Source organism: Apteryx mantelli, chromosome 5 (assembly GCF_036417845.1).
Source record: "Apteryx mantelli isolate bAptMan1 chromosome 5, bAptMan1.hap1, whole genome shotgun sequence".
In the NCBI taxonomy this organism is placed as follows: domain Eukaryota; kingdom Metazoa; phylum Chordata; class Aves; order Apterygiformes; family Apterygidae; genus Apteryx; species Apteryx mantelli.
In genome coordinates, this window is record NC_089982.1 from 55,650,074 (window position 1) to 55,668,114 (window position 18,041).

The 18,041-nt window shown below is 37.5% G+C and overlaps 1 protein-coding gene across 3 annotated transcripts in view; it reads left to right on the plus strand.

Annotated features, from left to right (window-relative positions):
* DLC1 (DLC1 Rho GTPase activating protein) overlaps positions 1-18,041 on the plus strand; it is a 243,482-nt gene that overhangs the window by 50,094 nt on the left and 175,347 nt on the right. For all 3 annotated transcript variants that reach the window (XM_013949493.2, XM_013949495.2, XM_013949494.2), the window contains exons 3-4: positions 11,984-12,133; positions 14,780-14,920. In XM_013949493.2, the coding sequence (XP_013804947.1) occupies positions 11,984-12,133; positions 14,780-14,920 (291 nt within the window). The remainder of the gene's footprint in view (positions 1-11,983; positions 12,134-14,779; positions 14,921-18,041) is intronic.

Sequence of the window (18,041 nt, forward strand, 5' to 3'; positions counted from 1 at the left end):
CTCTACTAGCCACTGCTTTACATTTTTAATACTATTTTCACTCTAGTGGTACTTACCTGTTCCCTCATTTTTCTACAAGCCTTATTAGCTGATCTGCAGTGCTGCACTCAGTGCTGTCTACTTACAGCCATTAAACAAAAAATGCTTTCCAAGTATGTGATTTTATACTGGGCACATAATGACATAAGTGAAATAAAGAATTTGCTGACAAAATACATTTTTACATACATTTCCTTAGAGTTCAGATTTTCATTTTCTTATGAATAAAACAACTGTTGCTGGCCAGCACAAACTTTTTTTTTTTCTGTAGACAAATTTTGGAGAGAAAATAGATCTTCATCACTTTGACCCAAGAATGTCAAGTTTACCATCACAATTCTTACAATGAGTTGAGTATGAATCAAAATAGTAATGTGTTTTGTTTCGAAAAAAACAATTTGGATTTTTTTTTTGGTGTTTCAATTTTATCAATCTTTTTGTGTGAAAAAAATCAAGAAAACCTTTTCTTACATCTTTCTTGACATTACTGTGTATCTCACAAATGACATGAACTACTCAGTGTTTCATAGGCTGACACAGCTAAATGGCACAAAAAAGAAGAGAAAGGAAATCAAATTATGTCTTCCATTTCACCCATCTTGGCAATAGGACTGTAAGGTACGTGCTTTCTTCACTACACAAATGAAGTAGATCCACTCTGCAGAAGAGCGGATCAAGTGGTGGCTCATTTAAAGTAGGTCTCAAGCATTTGGTTTCACAATTCCTGTGCCTTTGTCCTGGGTATCCCTTCAGACTTGGTCTTGCCTGGACTACCTGAGATTTACTGTAGTCAGTATATACCTGTCTGTATCATATAGCTTTCTCTACAAAAACTCAGCTCTTCTCTCCACAGGGATTCCCCCACCTCATTCTTTCCATCATCAACTCTAAGGTTTTAGTTTCTCTGCTGCCTCTTTACAGAAGTCTCTATAGTCTAGTCATGCTTCAAGGTTCAGGGGAAGAAAAAATTATACTTGAATGCACCCTATCTCAGCTTTCCTCCTGTTTCCCTGTCTCTTCTGATGGCCTTCTCCAGACACGAGAGGGGCTGCAAACTTTGTGTTTGGCTGAGCAAACCTAGTGCATCTCTCGTGTAAAGCTGATGGCTGTAGAGAATGTGGCCCTGGCTAACTTAAGCAAGATTACAGAAAACAGTATGATAAATGCCGGTTCTTCTGTCTCTATCTAGACATCTAAATAAATGACCAGATTCTCAGAAGCTGTAAGCATTGAACTCATTTCAATGAGTTGCAGAATGTTACAAAATGTTCCTAAGTTTTGTCATACAAGATGTGAAAATTCTCAGGCAAATCTTGGTTATGAGCCCAAAATTTATTTATTTTTATAAGTCTCTCCAGGTAAACTTGTTATAATATTTACTTGTATCTTTAGAAAAGAATGCCAAGTTTAAACCTACCACCAAATATTCCAAATGTCTTTGCTGTGCAAATCAGTGTATTGCATGCATGTGTGCATATTTATGTGACTGTGTATACATAGAAATATAAATAGACCCACAGGACTTAAAAGAATAATATGAAACTAAAGTAAAAGGCAGAAGCAGTTAAATATTTATATTTTTACAGAAAACAGATGACTGATAACTTGGATTTCTTCAAGCTAAGCCTTCATGTGGCAAAACTTACAAGATTAAGTAACTAGCTAAACCTGCTCCCCTCACATGACGATTTGTTATAATTTTTGTGTAACAGCACATTTCTGCCATAGTGCTTTCTAGCTTTGCACACACATTTTGCTTGTAAAGAAAAAGAAATATGGGAAATACTCTGCATCCTAAGTGACCAGGGCTTGAAACCCTGGGTGAAAACCCCCCCAAAAATAATAGGCAGATTGATTAAGGTATTATTAGCAAGGGGACAGTGTTTTTTTTTTAATAGGCTTCTTTTTTATTTTTCATTTATTGACATTACAATCATATTGATGAACAGAAAAGTTATCTAAAAAGATTGAATTGACAGTGCACAGAACCTTTCACCCGTTCTTAAAACAATTTAATAGGTTAGCATTATAACCATCTAAGATTCTATTTCTCACCTGGGAGAAGTTAGAGCATACAATGGTTTGTGGTTTTTAATTCTCATGTCTTTCTTAGGCCTGATTCAAATCCCGTTGCAATCAGTGAAAAGAGTCCCATTAATTTCAGTACTATAGTACTGTACTATAGTACAATAGTACTAGTATTGCAGTATCTTCAGGTATTGTGGTAAATTACAGTGTCACTAACAGACCTCATCTAGGTAATAGCCATTACCTGTTTTCCAATGTTTTCCTTGCTAAACTAGAGGGCAAATTATGTTTTATATTCACTCCCCTTCCCCTGTTCTTTTTGAACCATGTTCAGTGCAGTGTAAAACTAAATGGACTGAGTTCATTTTCAGTTTGTAAGTAATTACTTATTACCAGGTTCAGATACAACCTACACCTAAAAGATGTGCTAGCTAAGCTAAAATGGTACTATCCTAATAATGTCAACATATTCATTATGAGTAGAAAGAAATGCTTTAGATGATTACAGTCATTTCTTCAGTGGAAAGTTTTTCTCTGTGAGAACAGTCCAGCAGCAGGGCAGGTTGCCCAGAGGCTGTGCGGTCTCCTTGGAGGTTTTCAAGACCCGACCAACTCAAGCCCTGAGCAACCTGGTCTGATCTCCCAGCTGGTCCTGCTTGAGCAGGGGGTTGGACGAGAAACCTCTTGAGGTTCCTTCCAAACTGCATTATCCTATGATCCTAGGACGGGAAAGCCTTCCTTTTCCTTCATTTTGCTCTATTCACGTGCCTGCTCTTTATCTCAGTCAGACCCTAAAACTGACAAAAGGTGAAGGAACTGAGGCAGAGGGATTACAGGTGGAGAAAATGATTTGAGCAAAGTGTCCCCCAAATCCTGCATTGGTTATCACTATAATATTTTTGGATACTTTAAAAAGCATATTGTAAGTGTTGTAAACTATGATATCAGGACAAGTAGTCTGTATTACTTTTTTGCAATATAAGGTATTTAAAAGCCATGGAAAACAGTTTTCATGATGTATGTCATTTTCCAGGAAGGAAGGAGGCAGGTAGAACTGTAATTTAATGGCTTTCCTGAACAGAAAGATAAAATAAAGGTGGGGGGAGGGGAAGTTTAGCTTTCAAAGTGGGTATTAAAAGCAATTTGACAATTTTGCAAAAATGCACATTTAAAATATCAGAAGTTAGTCAGGTCTGCAACGTAAGACTGGAGAATGAGCATTTTTCCTCACAGGCTTGGCTCTTGCATGTTGCAGTACATGAAAGCGTACAGTGAACAAGGTACCTATCCTCACCCTTCTGTTTGCAGAACTGACTGATAACACTTTAATTTCACTTCATATAGTTATAAGGAACAAATTAAAATTTATATATGATATGAAAAGACCTGTTAGAATTCACTTTTTTTCTTTCAAGATCAATTTATTTTTCTCTTATGACAGTGGGCCCTTTATGTGTTAACCTGTACTCCAGGGCCTATCATTTTCACTTGGCAAAGTTACAAAAGAGCTTCTTTAATAATCCGCCAACCTAAAAGCAAATTGTGCCCACTCCTATGATATTAACCAGCCTTTCCTATAGGCCCCCCCCACTCAGTTTTGACACTTTTCTCTTTCCATATTTAGAATTGCTACTTAATCTTAATTCACAGTTTGTGATAAAAGAACCAGATATGAGGATCCATGTGAATGATCATTGGCATCAATTCTTCTTTCTTGATTGACTTTTGAATGTTTAGTTTGACAAATCCAAAAATCTTAAAATTAAGTTTAAACAAAATCACAAAGACCAGAACTGATTTCCTGAAGGACAAATCCTTCCTCTAATTTAATTGGAAAAGCATAACAAAATGAAACAGCTCCCTATAAACCTGTAAAATAGGCATATAAAATATAAATACACAAATGGGTTCACTTATTTGTGTATTTGTAAAACATACCCATGACAGACACATATCAAAGGTAAATTTCATAATATCACTGATGCTGGTTTCATTTCAGACATTTAAAATATAACCACTATTTTGCTTAGCAGTATGACTCTGCTTGATTTATAGCATAATAGGAAAGCAATAATAAGTTCATTAAAGTATTTTCCTGTTAATTTTGCATGAAATGATCAGATCTGAGGTGTTTTTGCAATAATATCAGAAATGCAGCATCTGTCATGTTTCACTTCTGGAGTCCTATTTAATCACAGTATTTTTCTAGTCGTATAATTAGTGCTCAGATTACTGTCATAATATACTCCACAAAGCAGAAGTCTTTCTCCTCATAACAAATAGAAGTGGGGTCAAGTGAAGGTAAAAATTTCTTTTCACTTAGTTTGGAAGTCATAGCCAGGGTAACTTTTAGAGTAAGCATGATGCCAATTTACAAAATATTAGAAGGAAATCAGAAAGTAATTGAGTATTGCCTATGCGTGAAAGAGCATCACTAGTTCCTCCAAACCAAGATACTGATCTTTGATTTCATGTTTTCAGTATATTCTTTCTGCCGAATGAACACACAGGTTACGTTCATGCTGTGCTCTGTGGCTCTGTAGGGTTTGATTCTGGGAAATTTTTGTCATCAAAATCCTGACATGATCCTAAATAACAAATGATAACTGGGAGGTGGGTATCATCAGATCAGCTACTGCTAACAAATATAACTCCAAAGAAAGAGGGCCATCATCTGTAATTTATGAAATTCAAATTTTAACTACATCAGGACTGATTATAAATTATGTGTTGCAAATGTAAGATAATTATCTTATACATTGCACAAGATGTACCATTTATAGTTAACATTAGGTTTGGTTTTGCTTCTCTTAGTCACCTGAATTAGCTCCATTGATTAGTACTTTCATTAGTGTTGCAGGAGTGTAGATATTAATGTTAATGCAGTAATGACATTCTGAAAAGTTTATGTTTTCCATTAATATCTAGCCATGGTAATATGACATTAGCTAGACAGCAACCCTGCTTGACTTAGCTTTTTAACACAGAGCTGTTAGGTTTCAAGAGTAACCACTTCATGAGGAGCTGTTGCCTTCAGTATACCCTGCTGAGTTAACATAGTTATGTAATAATGACTCCTGGGGCTGTTTTGTCCTAAGGTTTTTGAGTGATTTTCCATTTTATGACTAATGAATAATGAATTGCTAAATTTCATTATTAAAATAACTTCTATGCTGGATAGTTTACTTGGCTGACATGAAACATAGAATATTACAATCAAAACCGCCTGAACAAAAATAGAATACAGCATACAGGTTGAGTATGTGTTTAGGCAAAACCAGCTGTAGAAAGGAAGTTACTAAAAAGGAATGCTTTTGTTTAGATAAAATTATTATAAAACATGAAAGATGGCAAATATATGCAGCTGAAATCAGATGAAATTCAGGAGACCCTATTTGTGAAGAGTACAGGGGTTTGAAAGATCTTGTGAAGGGCTAGAGAAATGGAGGAGTTCCATCTCACTCCTAGTCTCCAAATCTTTAGGAACCTGGGACTTAACATCTTGGATACATTTGGATTTTATGCTCTGTGTCATTTTCCAAAACAGTTTCCTGTTTTCTCCAGAGAGTGTGGCACTACCCCTGCAAGAGGGAGTCATATTTTATGTCCAAAAATATAAAAAGCATGCATTTGGCTGAGAGAATGTGCCCTTCAGAGTCTGACTTTTTGATGCTGTTTTGTTGATTATATTTCTCTTATAAAAGGAGAAAGTGTCATAATTGTGAATTTCAGTACTGTATAGCAATCAAGTGCCTCTGAAGTCTTTTCCTTTGCAAATATAACTCATTTGTGGGTTTAACAGGAATTAAAAAGTGCTTATTTTGGAGCGAGCTGTAAACCAGTCCTATGGAATACATTACATTTGGAAAAATTCAGTCACCTATTCAAAGGTCTTATAAGAAGAATTAGAAAAAAGCTACTTTCCAAAAAGCATGGATGTGTGTGATGTCTGCATGCATGTGAATATGTACACGAGTTTACGCTTGCGTTATTTGTTTCAGTGTCAGACCATTTTAAAGATTAGTTCAAAATATGATTTACAGTCATAACAATACTGTTAGCATCACTGATGTCCATACCTTGTCTTATATGGAAGAGGAATAGTGCTTTAGGTTTTTCATTATATGCTAACAGTCTCCACCTGCAACCCTCCACCCAATACAATGAAGAATAGGACTCTAATGTGGTAGTGCAGGGTATAAAATTTAGAGAAAAGTGAAATTCTTCATTTTTTCCTAAGGTTTGTGAGCTGTTCACTGCAGTGTAAAAGGGTAAAAATTATGCATTTGATTTATACACCTGCTAGTAAAAGTCAACAGATATAATCCCCAAATAGGATATGTTGCATTATCCTTAGGGCATGTCTTCAGTTCAGATGAACACCCTCACAGTCTAAAAACAGGGATTTAATAACTTTCCATTTTTCAAAAAAGTATATTTTTTAGCCAGGGAATACAAGAATGAGGAATTTAATGGCATAAGAAATACATAACATTAATGAAAATTTTAAGTCAGTCCAGCTGGCTGCAGATCAAAGATAGCAGAGGAAACTCCGCCAGCTCTTTCCATAAAAGCTCCCTTTCTGTTGTGGGTGAGCAAGCTCGGCCTGCCAGCCCTGCAGTAGGCTCGCCTCTAAAAACCTCCTCCTCAGTGAAACTGGGAGCATCCTGCCACAAGGGGATTTGTGACTTTTCCTGTTTCGAGCTGCTTGTAAATCCAACCTCATGATTTTGTCTAATTAAGAATATCTGTATGTAGTGTGTAATTTGCTTATGTGCTTCACACAGCATCACAAAGGAGCTAATATGAACTTAGATTTTGGAGTATGTAAGCAAGCTTTGTGTTTACAGTACAAATCTGACCCCAAAAGATCATTTCCCTCCCTTAATTCCAGGATCTCCCTAACTACTTTTTAAAAAAAATATATTACCCTTGTGGTGAAAATGTTTTTAAAGAAGTTATAATTTCTTCAGTATCTGTCAATGAAGCTGTTTAACCCAGGCCTTTACGATGAGGCTCACTTTATAACTCATTTTGGATTATCAACATAATTTTCTTTGTCCCATTTCTGGAAAAAAAAGATAATGGGACTCCCCATTTCTGTCCTACTGCAGCACAATTTTTTATAAAATTAGTCATGATAGACTAACTGCATCATATAAAATATGAACATTAAAATAATTAATTATGAACAGAATTTAGTATAAGGAATGTAGTGTATTGTATGATGCAAAACCATTAGAGAAAATGACTAGATGTATTGTGTTATTTCTTTGCAGTGTTCTGCCTTTTCAGGGCATCATACAAATTTGTGGTTTTCTGTACCGAGCTTTAGTACTTCAGAGGCTGATTTTGAAAGGCAGCGTTCGGAGGAAGCTGGAGTGCAGCGAGTGCAAGGTTATGGCGACGGCCGCGACTCTTCGCGTCGGCAGCACTTGCCGCTGCGCGCCTACAGGACGAATGAGTCCATCAGCTTTTGTACTTAAGAGCCAGCGAGCACCCGCTTATCGGTTAATGTGAAATAATTTGAGTAGTTTTATGTCTAGAAAGGCTGGGGTTCTTCTGGACGGGCGTTGAGGGGCCCAGAGAACTGACCCTTTAAAATGGCGCCGTCCGCTGCTGGGCTGAGGGGGGCGCTGTGCGGCGGCGCCCGTGGGGCCAGGGCCACCCCGGCGGGCACAAACGGGCCCCGAGCCAGGGTCGGGGCGGCGGCAGGGCCCCCGCAAGGCGGCTGGGGCTGCGGCTGGAAGAGCCGGGGCTGGGCTGGAAGAGCCGGGACAGGGCGGGGGTGGTTACTGCGGGGAGGAGCGCGCCTGCCCGGCTCGGCTCGGCTCGGCCCCGCCCCGCCGGGGCACTACCGCACGGCGGGTTTTTGTGTAGCAGCTACTTCGGGGCAGCATTCGTGCTGTAAAAATTAAAATGGTATTTACTCTTCAGGCTGTATGTTTGTTTTCAAAAGGTAGCTTTTGCTTCAGGCCTACACAGCTGAGAGAGGTATGTGGGAAAAGAGGCTATGATAGGCAGAAAACTCGTGTGTGTATCTGTAAAAATGTAAAACTGGCTGTAGAAGAAAGGAAGAAATGTGTGTAGAGGAAAAAAAGGTTTAAGAGGCAGAGGAAGTGAAGGGCATCTGCTTCAATTGCTTTGCTCTGCCCTGATAACACAAAACAGATGTATTAAATCCAAACGCAGCTGATTTTCTGCTGCTTGGCTGCTCCCTTTTTGTTCCAGAATAGGCTAAATTCATTGCAAAGTGCTGATAAGATAGGTATAAAAGCTGCAACTTCAAAGCAGAACAAAGTAGGTGCTTAGTATTTTTAGAACTACTCTGACTAATACTGCCTTTGCACTGTGTTTGCTGTGAAACATTCAAAATCAAAAATACAATATACTGTGCAGAGAACATTATGTTCAGAAATTGCTAAGTGCTCTCAACGCAGAGTGGTGGTGCCACAGGGACTTGGTGTTAACAACCCTTGTTTGTAAATCAACGCACAAAGGAGCTTGGTACTGAAAAGAGAAACAAGCAGCTGAAGACACAGCAATGCACAGGAAAAAAAAAAGTGTTATTCTTTAAAACAACAATATAAGCTCCTAAATGACAAAAGTGTCTAAAAGGTGGCTGAATCTCATCTGTTTTCGTTGCATTAGCATTGTGTGCTGTCAGTGGTAACAGTTAGGACTTGTGAACTATTTTCCTTGTAAAAATATTTGGATTTCTTTCACTATCATCTTAACTTTGGGCTTTTAATGCTTGATATAGAAGTAATTAAAGCATCCTATATTCTGGGAATATCTACAGTGTGTTTTGTTCTAAAGATATGAGTGTATTCAATTTTAACTAACTCCTTTATCACATCAGTAAGGATCAAACTTGAAAGAAATAGGGCTTTAACAGTTCATGACCTAAAGTGTTTCCTCTTTTTGTTTGGAGACATGCTGAAAATAAAAACTCCAGGCAAAAAAACATACCGAGATTGACTTGATGTGTATCTTTATGATACATTCTTGAATTGCCCAATGTAAATGCCTGAGGGCAAAAACTAAGGTTGCTAAGACAGCCTTCAACCAGGCACCTTCTAATGCTTGAGTTTTGACTTCATAATGCTAGAGGTAGGATTTTTGTGTAATTCTACAAATGTAACTTACATGGTTGTATGGTAATCTTAAAGATAACCAGCCAATATTGGGGGGAAATGTGAGAGGCTGGATGCAAAGGAAATACTATTTCTTCAAAATAAAACAAATAAATTGTTAATATCTTGGTGGCTTTAGATCATATCACAAATTGGTAACAAGATCTCAGAATATACACACAAGGGAGATACAAAAAAGACAAATAGGCTATAAAAGTCTTGGAAATTTATTAGATAATATCAAGGCTAAAACTCTCTAAACAAATTAATCCTATGATAATATTTATTTAGTGTATCTTATTGAATTTCTAACACAAGATTAGTTTTTTTTATTTGTATATATTAACTTTTCCTGGTATAGTTTTAGCCTTTTATGTATACAATTTAATAGTGCCCTGACCAGACAGAACGCAATTATTGTGATTTCCAGTAAATGGTGCAAATAAGAACTGTAGTCAAAATGCTAGAATTTCTCATGCCAAGGCTAATGGCAATGGTGTGTGGTTCCCGCTGCTCTTGACAGGAGTACTGAATAATGTAGCTAAATACCATAGTGATAATATTACTGTTTTTCTGAAAGAGGTGTTTGCCTGCAAACTTGAGCCGTTGTGTCAAGCCTGAATATCACTTTGAACAATATTTTGCCACCTCTTCACTTCAGCAGATTCTTCTCCGACATTCTCAATCTGCTACCTGCTAAGCAAGCTTGTAGTTATTTGGCAGAGTAAGTCAAACAATTTATTCGGGGAAAATCCCAGATTTATCCAGTTAACCTTTTTTTTTCCTTCTTCTTCTTCTTCATGTAAAACATCTATTATCTCTCCAGCCTGCACTTCAACAACAACAACAAAGAGAGAGATTTTAGCATCTACCCAATCACCACTACTCCTTTGATGCAATTCACTGAAGTGTAAATTTTATGTTGATTAGCCTTTTCAGTGCTGTATTTCCAAGTGCAGCTAATAGAAACATACTTAAAATAAATCAAATTAGGGGCCTTGTGGGAACCTAGTTCTGGTAGCTGTACAGCCACCCTCCCTAGATTGCAGTATTGCTGTGCATACTCTACAGCATGGCTAAATCGGCCAGGTCATGCAACAGTCTCACCCAGCACAGTGTGAAGAAGGTCATGTCGTCTTTGTTACCAGACACTCGTTTGTACCTTTGGACACCTGTGTCCTTGCAAGTTAGATGAAATAATTGCTCTGAACTTTACAAAACTGAGACAACAATTTAACATAAGTTAAAATGAAGATGAATAGAGTTTCAATGGATTGTTTGGGGCATTGCGTTTTCAGTTTGAAAGAAAGTGCAGCTTAGCCCATGTGACTGATTGCTCTGTTGTTTTGAGGTAGTGCTCTCCCAGGTTCATTCCAAACTCAGTTCACGTTCATCAGGAGGGCCTGCAAATTCATAAGCTTTCAGCAAGCCAATCCAAAATATCATGTACTAACAAAAAATGAAATGCATAAATAGTGTTCTTGTTTTTGGCCTTTGCTATAACATTTTACATAACTGCTATCGACTATAATAGGTTTGTATTCCTGCTTTTCTAAGGTTTAGCTAACTAACCTTCAGTCGGCTCTGTCTTCAGCAGTTGAGAACATGTAGACCATGTTTTATATGACCGTTTATTTATACAGCTCCTTTAATTCTAGTGGAAATCATTTCATTCATGTTTTGCAAAGTCTTTGAAGCAGTTTTTAAAAAGCTGCTGAGAGAATCCTAACTACACAGAGAAATTTATGTACAACTTGCAGAAAAGTTTGTTGCCTTTCAAAATTGTCTGGTTTGGGCTTTTATACTCCCTACTTCGGCACAATGTTGCAATTACAACATTTTTGTTTCTAGTTCTCAAAAGGATTTATAAAAATATTCTTTGAAGTGAATTGATGGAATTTCCTTATTTTGCGATTTCCTATTGTGGAAATCCATAAAGGAACTGATGGGCAATTTCATACTCCTGAATTTTGAGGCAGACTAGCTGGCTAGCTTATGTGCTGGCTATACCCTATATAAAGGGAAAAGAGAGGGAGTGGCTCTGTGAGAACGTTATTTAGTCCATGTAACTTAAGGTCTTGCTTTAAGTTGCCATTTTCAGGAGCTTACCTGTTTCCATTTGCTACAAATGGAGTGTAAGGAAATAGGCTGGGTAAACTAGGTTTTTAAGACTGTGATGACCCCTCACTTTTCTCTCTTCCCAGTCAGAGGATCTATGATGCTGTTTACTATAGTGCTAATATATTTCATATATATCAAGAATTTCTAACCAAGACAAAAAACTCTGCAAAGAATTGAAAATCCATGGTTATGCTGATGAGTTACACAGGAAAAGTAGTTGCAGCTATCCCCAGCTGGAAAATGGCTTCTTCAAACTTCCTCCTCTCCCATTTCTATCATATAATAACCTTAGTCATTTGTATTTGTATAACAAATTAATTAACTTGGGGTGGATTTTTGGAGGAGTTTTTAGAATCAGTAGCTCTCTAAATTGCCTACTGGGTCAAGCGAATGGCTGTGGTGCATTTGTATCAAACAACTATGCAAGTTTTTTCTTAAAAGTAGTTGTTGTAATGGAGGTATATTAAATATTTACACAAAACGGGTTCCTGGCAGCAAATCAATTTCAGTGAATTGATGATACAAGAGGTTTTTTCACCCCCAAAAAAGAATTTTCTGGCTGTTATTCAATGTACTTTTGTGCCAAATTAAGAAAGAGTTTTTTATTATTTCCAAGAAATGCCCTTTCAGATTTAGCAATTGTATGTTCTGTTCCTCAGGAAATGAGAGAAGATCGGGATCGATCACGACTGGATTCTATGGTGTTGTTAATTATGAAACTGGACCAGCTTGATCAGGATATTGAAAATGCTCTCAGTGCGGGCTCTTCCCCCTCCAGCACCCCAACATACAAACGGAGGCATGTACCTGTGAGTGAGTTTGTTTAATCTTTCTTATTGTTCTAAGCAAAATCTGCTTTATCTTTTTTTCTTTCATTCATCATGTTTATCAATGTTCAGTTTCAGAACAAAAGTTCTTTCTGTAAAGAATCTGTTGTGTATTTCTCCTTGTTTATATGTGTGTGTTGAAGGCAGTAAGTGGTGGCACCCATTAGTTCCTTTTGGCATCCTTTCATAGATGAGAGCATCAAAGGTTCTCCAGTGAAAGAAAGGGAGATCAACAAGATTCAGAAAATGTCTGGCTTTCTTATTATCACTTACTGTAAACACAGAATCAGCATGGAGTCAGGATCGCACCAGTCTCAGAGCATATGTGTATGTGTCATTAAATAGTTAGGACTGGAAGTAAGTATGAGCCAGGTCTTGTTTTTCTGCTAGAGGTAGGGTTCAGGATTTTTTTGCAGAGACACACTTAAGAAATCCTCTGTCATGTGAAATAAAACTCTGGGCAGTATCCTACGCATTTATTTAGATCAGAGAATACTTTGCTGAGAGTAGTGAGAAGGAAGACTGTACAGTTCACAAACATGACTGATACTTTTTTTTTTTTTTTAGGTTTACACATAAAACTGTGAAGAGTATGAAATGGCTGAGCCAAGGTGCTCTCATACAGGCTTCCTATTAATTTTACCTAAATGTGCTGCAGCTGTACTTCAGTTTAAGAAACCTGAGAAATACCACCCCAAAATGTCTAGGTTAACATCCAGGTTGCTTGGTTCTGTTGGTGGTGTTTTCTTTAAAGTAAAAATTTTAAGTATTTTTCCTGTTGAAGACAGACTTCATTATTGCTGCATAGTCAAGCGAGTAATTCTGTAAGTGAGAAAAGCAGTATTAAAGTTACAGTTTTGGTCACCTGAAGAATATACGATACCTTATTTTTAAAGGACATAATTATATTTTAAGTCCTTAAAGTCCCTTTAAAGGACTTAATTATACTTTTCCCTCTGGATATCAAGGTACTCGCAGTATTACCTTGGATGCTGATGGGAGAGGAAAGCTGAAATGCATTGTTAATATCTGTTCTCCATACTTCACCAATGAATGCCAGCATTTTAGCTAATTTCTTGCCGCCGGATAGGGAGTTTGGGCAATCTGCCTAAGTAAGCCTGTAACATAATCAGAGATGGTACCTGTTTCCATGCTGCAAGGCAATATCAGAGCCCTACAGAAAGACAACATGCATTGAACATGAAATATATGCTGTTTATATATAGTGATTTTCTAGGAATTTGGGGGCCTTTAAGTATTATGAATCAGAGAATTAAACAGCTTGGTTTTCAGAGCACTTACACATTCTGTATTCAGTTTCGTGGTGATGTTATAGTAACAGAGCATTTGAATGTGATGCAGAAACTTGAGTAATGGGACAGGGAGCATGGTTGTGCTCTGTGGCGGTATGGCTCTGCTAAACACGAGCTTGTAAGACCAGCTAGACCCAAGCTGACTCCTGCAGAGGCTACAGAGACATGTCTTTGCTGCATTTCCCAGTGCTTCGCATTGCAGAGGACTCTCAGACTCTCTGGCAGGAACTATCTGACTCACAGGCATGGTCCTACATAGGGTGCAACTTTAATTACTGACCCTTTTCAGAAAATAGCACACTTGGGTACTTGGTGCAGAGGCACCTGTCTAAGCAGTCAGGCTACATTTGGCAGACCAAATACTTAATTGGAATTAATGAATCAAAGGATTGCCATTTCCTTCCAGTTCGAGCAGAACCCCTCTGATGTGTCTGCCCCATATTCTAGCCATTCTGGGAACATGATATTAGGAAACTCAGGCTTTATCTGCACAGAGTTGGCTCATACCAGCTGGCGTTAACAGTTTGGGCTTTTCTGTGTGTACTGTGTCTCTGTATTCACACAGGCTGCACCTCGGCTAATAAACCCGGCAGAATCTAACTGGTTCTACACATAGTCAGCTCTTTGCCAGATCTTTGTCATGATTTATATGCAAGCGGTATAATCTCCCACCCTCATCCTACACAGTAAATCAAGCATGCACTATATTTTTAAAAGCCTATATTTACTTTCTCAAAAATAAAGCATCCTATTTTTCTTTCTATTCTCAAAAAAAGGAATGTAACCTTGCCATAAAAAGCAAAGGCATTTTAACCAGAAACATTTGTCTGATAAGTCTTTGCTGATTCTAAAACCTAAGGAGTTGTACCTTTGAATTGTATAAACTGCTGAATCATGATGTCATTTCAGCGTGTAATAGTTTACAGATGTTCACTGAGCTTACAATGCTGCCGGAGACAGAAGGTGGGAGCACACAGGAAATACTGAACATCAGAGAAAAATGTCAGACTTCTTCAGCCCTTAACTGATTTTTCTTACCTTGCATTCTACCATTTAGGGGAATTACAGTTTTGATGTTAGTGATGATTTATAATTTCAGAACAGCAACTAATGCAAACCACCACATTGGAAAGAAGGACAGCAAGAGAATGTGTAGGGAACAGGAAAGAATAATGAGAAATACTGTTATAAAGAGAATTATGCATATATGTTTGAGCCTATATAAATACTTCTGTTGTTTGGAAGAACTAGATTTTTATTTTGTATTCATATGTATTCATATTCTCATAAAGAGACTTAAAACATTTTTTTACAGGATGTTGAATCTGGTTCTGAAAGTGGAGTGGATGTTGCTTCGGTAAATCACTCGCAAACAAACTTGTCTCCTAATATCTATGCTCCTGACCTAGCATCTCCCTGTTCAGTTGCCAGCTGTGGAGCTAAACCAAAGGCTGGGGTGAGTACAAAGATTATTTTATCTTAACAGCAATCGTGATATTGGTCTGGAATTGAAAGAAAGATATTTTATACTATTCACTACAATGGATTGTAAATCAGTATGTGTGTGATGCTGAAAAAACAGACTAATAAAGCTGGTTATCTTAAATGCCTTTCAAGTGGCAAAGAATCCGTAAGCAAAATACAAGTTTGACATTTAGAAACACAGTATGATCAGCTGATGATTGTAATAGGTTAAGTTTATATGTGAAAAGATAAACTTTAATGGACACATTCCATTTTACTTTGGAAGGTAAGATTACCTGCAGTGGTAAGTATCATGCCTCTGTCAGTGAAATGACAGGAAGCTGAGTATTGAAATCTGTTTAGATGAATGATCCTGCCATATGATCTGTACACTCACACCGTATGGTATGTCAAAAAGTTCCCAAATCCTGGTTAGCCCCATTGAAGGGAGAATGTTATTCCAAGGCCAAATCTGGCAAACAGTTTCACATGCTCGAGATCAGAGAGAAGCCTCTGAGCAGGCAGGCTCTTTCTAGGAGGCGAGATCAGGTCAGAGAGTTCAAAAATGACAAGGAACTCAGCATTTTTGATTGCTTTTGTCAAGCTGTTAAAAAAGTGCTAATGCATCCTTTTATAAACACTGGCGCCAGCCATGGACAATGTACCCAAAAGGTGGCATCTTTATTATGCAGTATACAAGCAAGTCTTCCAGGTACTATTTCCACTATTTCAGTGAAATACTTGTAAGCTGCCAGTGGGGTCCTTATTTCACTTTCACTACATATTTGATACATGTTTCTGTATTTTGCATCACTAACTTTTGGAGATTCATTTCACAAGCGATCTGCTATGTGTTATTTACTCCTCAGCTGGGAGGCAATGGAGCTCTCATCCTTCTGTATTTATTCATAGATAGATAGATAGATATAGCTATCAGGAACATGGGCCTTTCTTTTGCCATTGTCTATCTACTGAAAAATCCTTAACTCTTCAGCTGTCAGCATGTGCAGAAATGCTTGGATGTCCCAGAAACTCTTGACGCACTTTGTGTTCCCACTTGCACTTGCTTTTTTCACTCCATCACGAACTAGAGAAATCTAGGCTTTTCTAAGCTTTGTCTAGGTTGACATGTCTTAGCGTTATTACCATTCCAGTCAGTTCATCCATTCAACTGCTGCTGGTAACTGGACCAGCAGAAAATTTGGGATAAAATATTAAAATATAAATTGTGGCTAGCATAAAGATACATGTTTATAAGAAGTTTATGAAAAGTAAAATAAAGAGGCAAACTGTCATTTGCTGCACTGCAAGAGCAAGTTAACTAATGTCTTCGATTGAGGCGGTAACAAAAGTTCTAATAAACATTTACATTTAGGATTGTTCACTTGCACAAAAATAAATTCACTTGTAATCTATCATCAGTGCATAACTATAGCAGATAGGGAGCTCTGCACTCTGTCATTGCATGCAGTGCAGTGCAGCGCAGCACAAATTCTCAAATAAGTACATATGTTATGCTAGAAGGTGATATCCCATTTTGCCAGCTCCTGAGAAGAACAAAGACACTCTTTAAGGTATTAAACATCCTTTTAAAATTTAGATTTCTCTACTAATATTTGGAGAACTCTGATCACTGGCTTTGCAGTAATGTGGGTCACTTCATTTGGAGCTAGATACAACATGTTAATTCACCTTTTATAAGTATTTTTTCTTTGACTTTGGCTGTGCTATATATATCATGCTGAACGTATCTGAGAATATATTTTGTGATATACTTTTTAATGTATATGACTTTCTAAAGTTGTTGGCTTTTTTTACTTTGTAGAATAACTATAAATATTCAGAAATCTCTGTTTACTGGTGTGCGGATCATAGAGCTACAATCCAGAGTCCCCTTTTCTTAACATTTTTGAAAACTGAAATTAAATTTCCTCCAAACTCAACTCTTTCTTAAAGTTTTGCATGCTGCAGCTTGTCACGCTCTCTAGCAGGATTTGGGATGGGATCTTTTTAGCAGGTATATTCAGATGAAGACCATATTTTCACTCTTCTCACAGTAGGTTTGTTAAGTACATAGTGTCCATCATTTTTGCTCAACAGAGTGTAGATCTCCAAATTGGGGGAAAAAACAGACCCTCTCAGATACATTCTGTTCCTTTTGGCTTTGTCCTTTCAGATTGTTTTGCCTGTGTACCCTTCTGATCTACAAACTGAGTGCCGATGTGTATCGTGGCTTCAGCTGTTCAGCTTCAGCTGCCTCCCTGCCTGCAGTCGAACTTTATTTGAAATCATATGTTTTCTTTGAACATACTAGAAGAAAATAATCCTCAGTTCTAACCCCTGTGTATAGTTAGCCCTGATATTCATCTGGTCTGCACAGCTGAATACTGTACTGCTAGGTGCTTGACTGGGATCCTATACCAGTAGAAAAGAAGTGCCTGTATCCTTCTGGTCATGTTTAGTGTTGGGCTCTCTTCAGCATGAAAGTTTAGAAAGGGCACGTTGAACAGCATCTCCTTGAAACACTGGCTAGAATAGATATCAGGGATGCTTCTGTACAGATGATTTCCTTACAGAGATCACCTGTGAACACCCTCAAAATATGGTGTTCTATTTTAAGGGAGACAGTTGTAGTTACTTTTTGTCGTGGTTGGTGTCGGAATAGGCTTATAATACACTGCATTACCAAACTGCTTTTTAAAGGTGATTGTTTCAAAGATTTTACTTCTTTTTTGGTGTAGTGCAACTGGAGATCTTCAAGGATTCCAGATGCTTATTCTTTAAGGACAACTTGTTTTGTTTTGTTTATTAATAGTATCTAAACAAGAGTATGACTGCAATTAGTTATGTTATGGAATGATATGTGGTATTTTTAAACAAACTATAGCAAACTGTTGACTGCATCAGAAGTGGGCTATACAAGCTAAACAAGACATCATGTGGAGACTTGGGGGGGAAAATGAATGCTAAGGCAGGGACTTCAAAGATATGGGTTCAAGTCTAGTCCTTGCTGCAGAACTTGTACAAACTGCATAACTCCACAACACCTTATCTTACAGATAGGAAACTGTATAGACTATATAGACAAACTATCCTTTCAAGATTATTAAGCC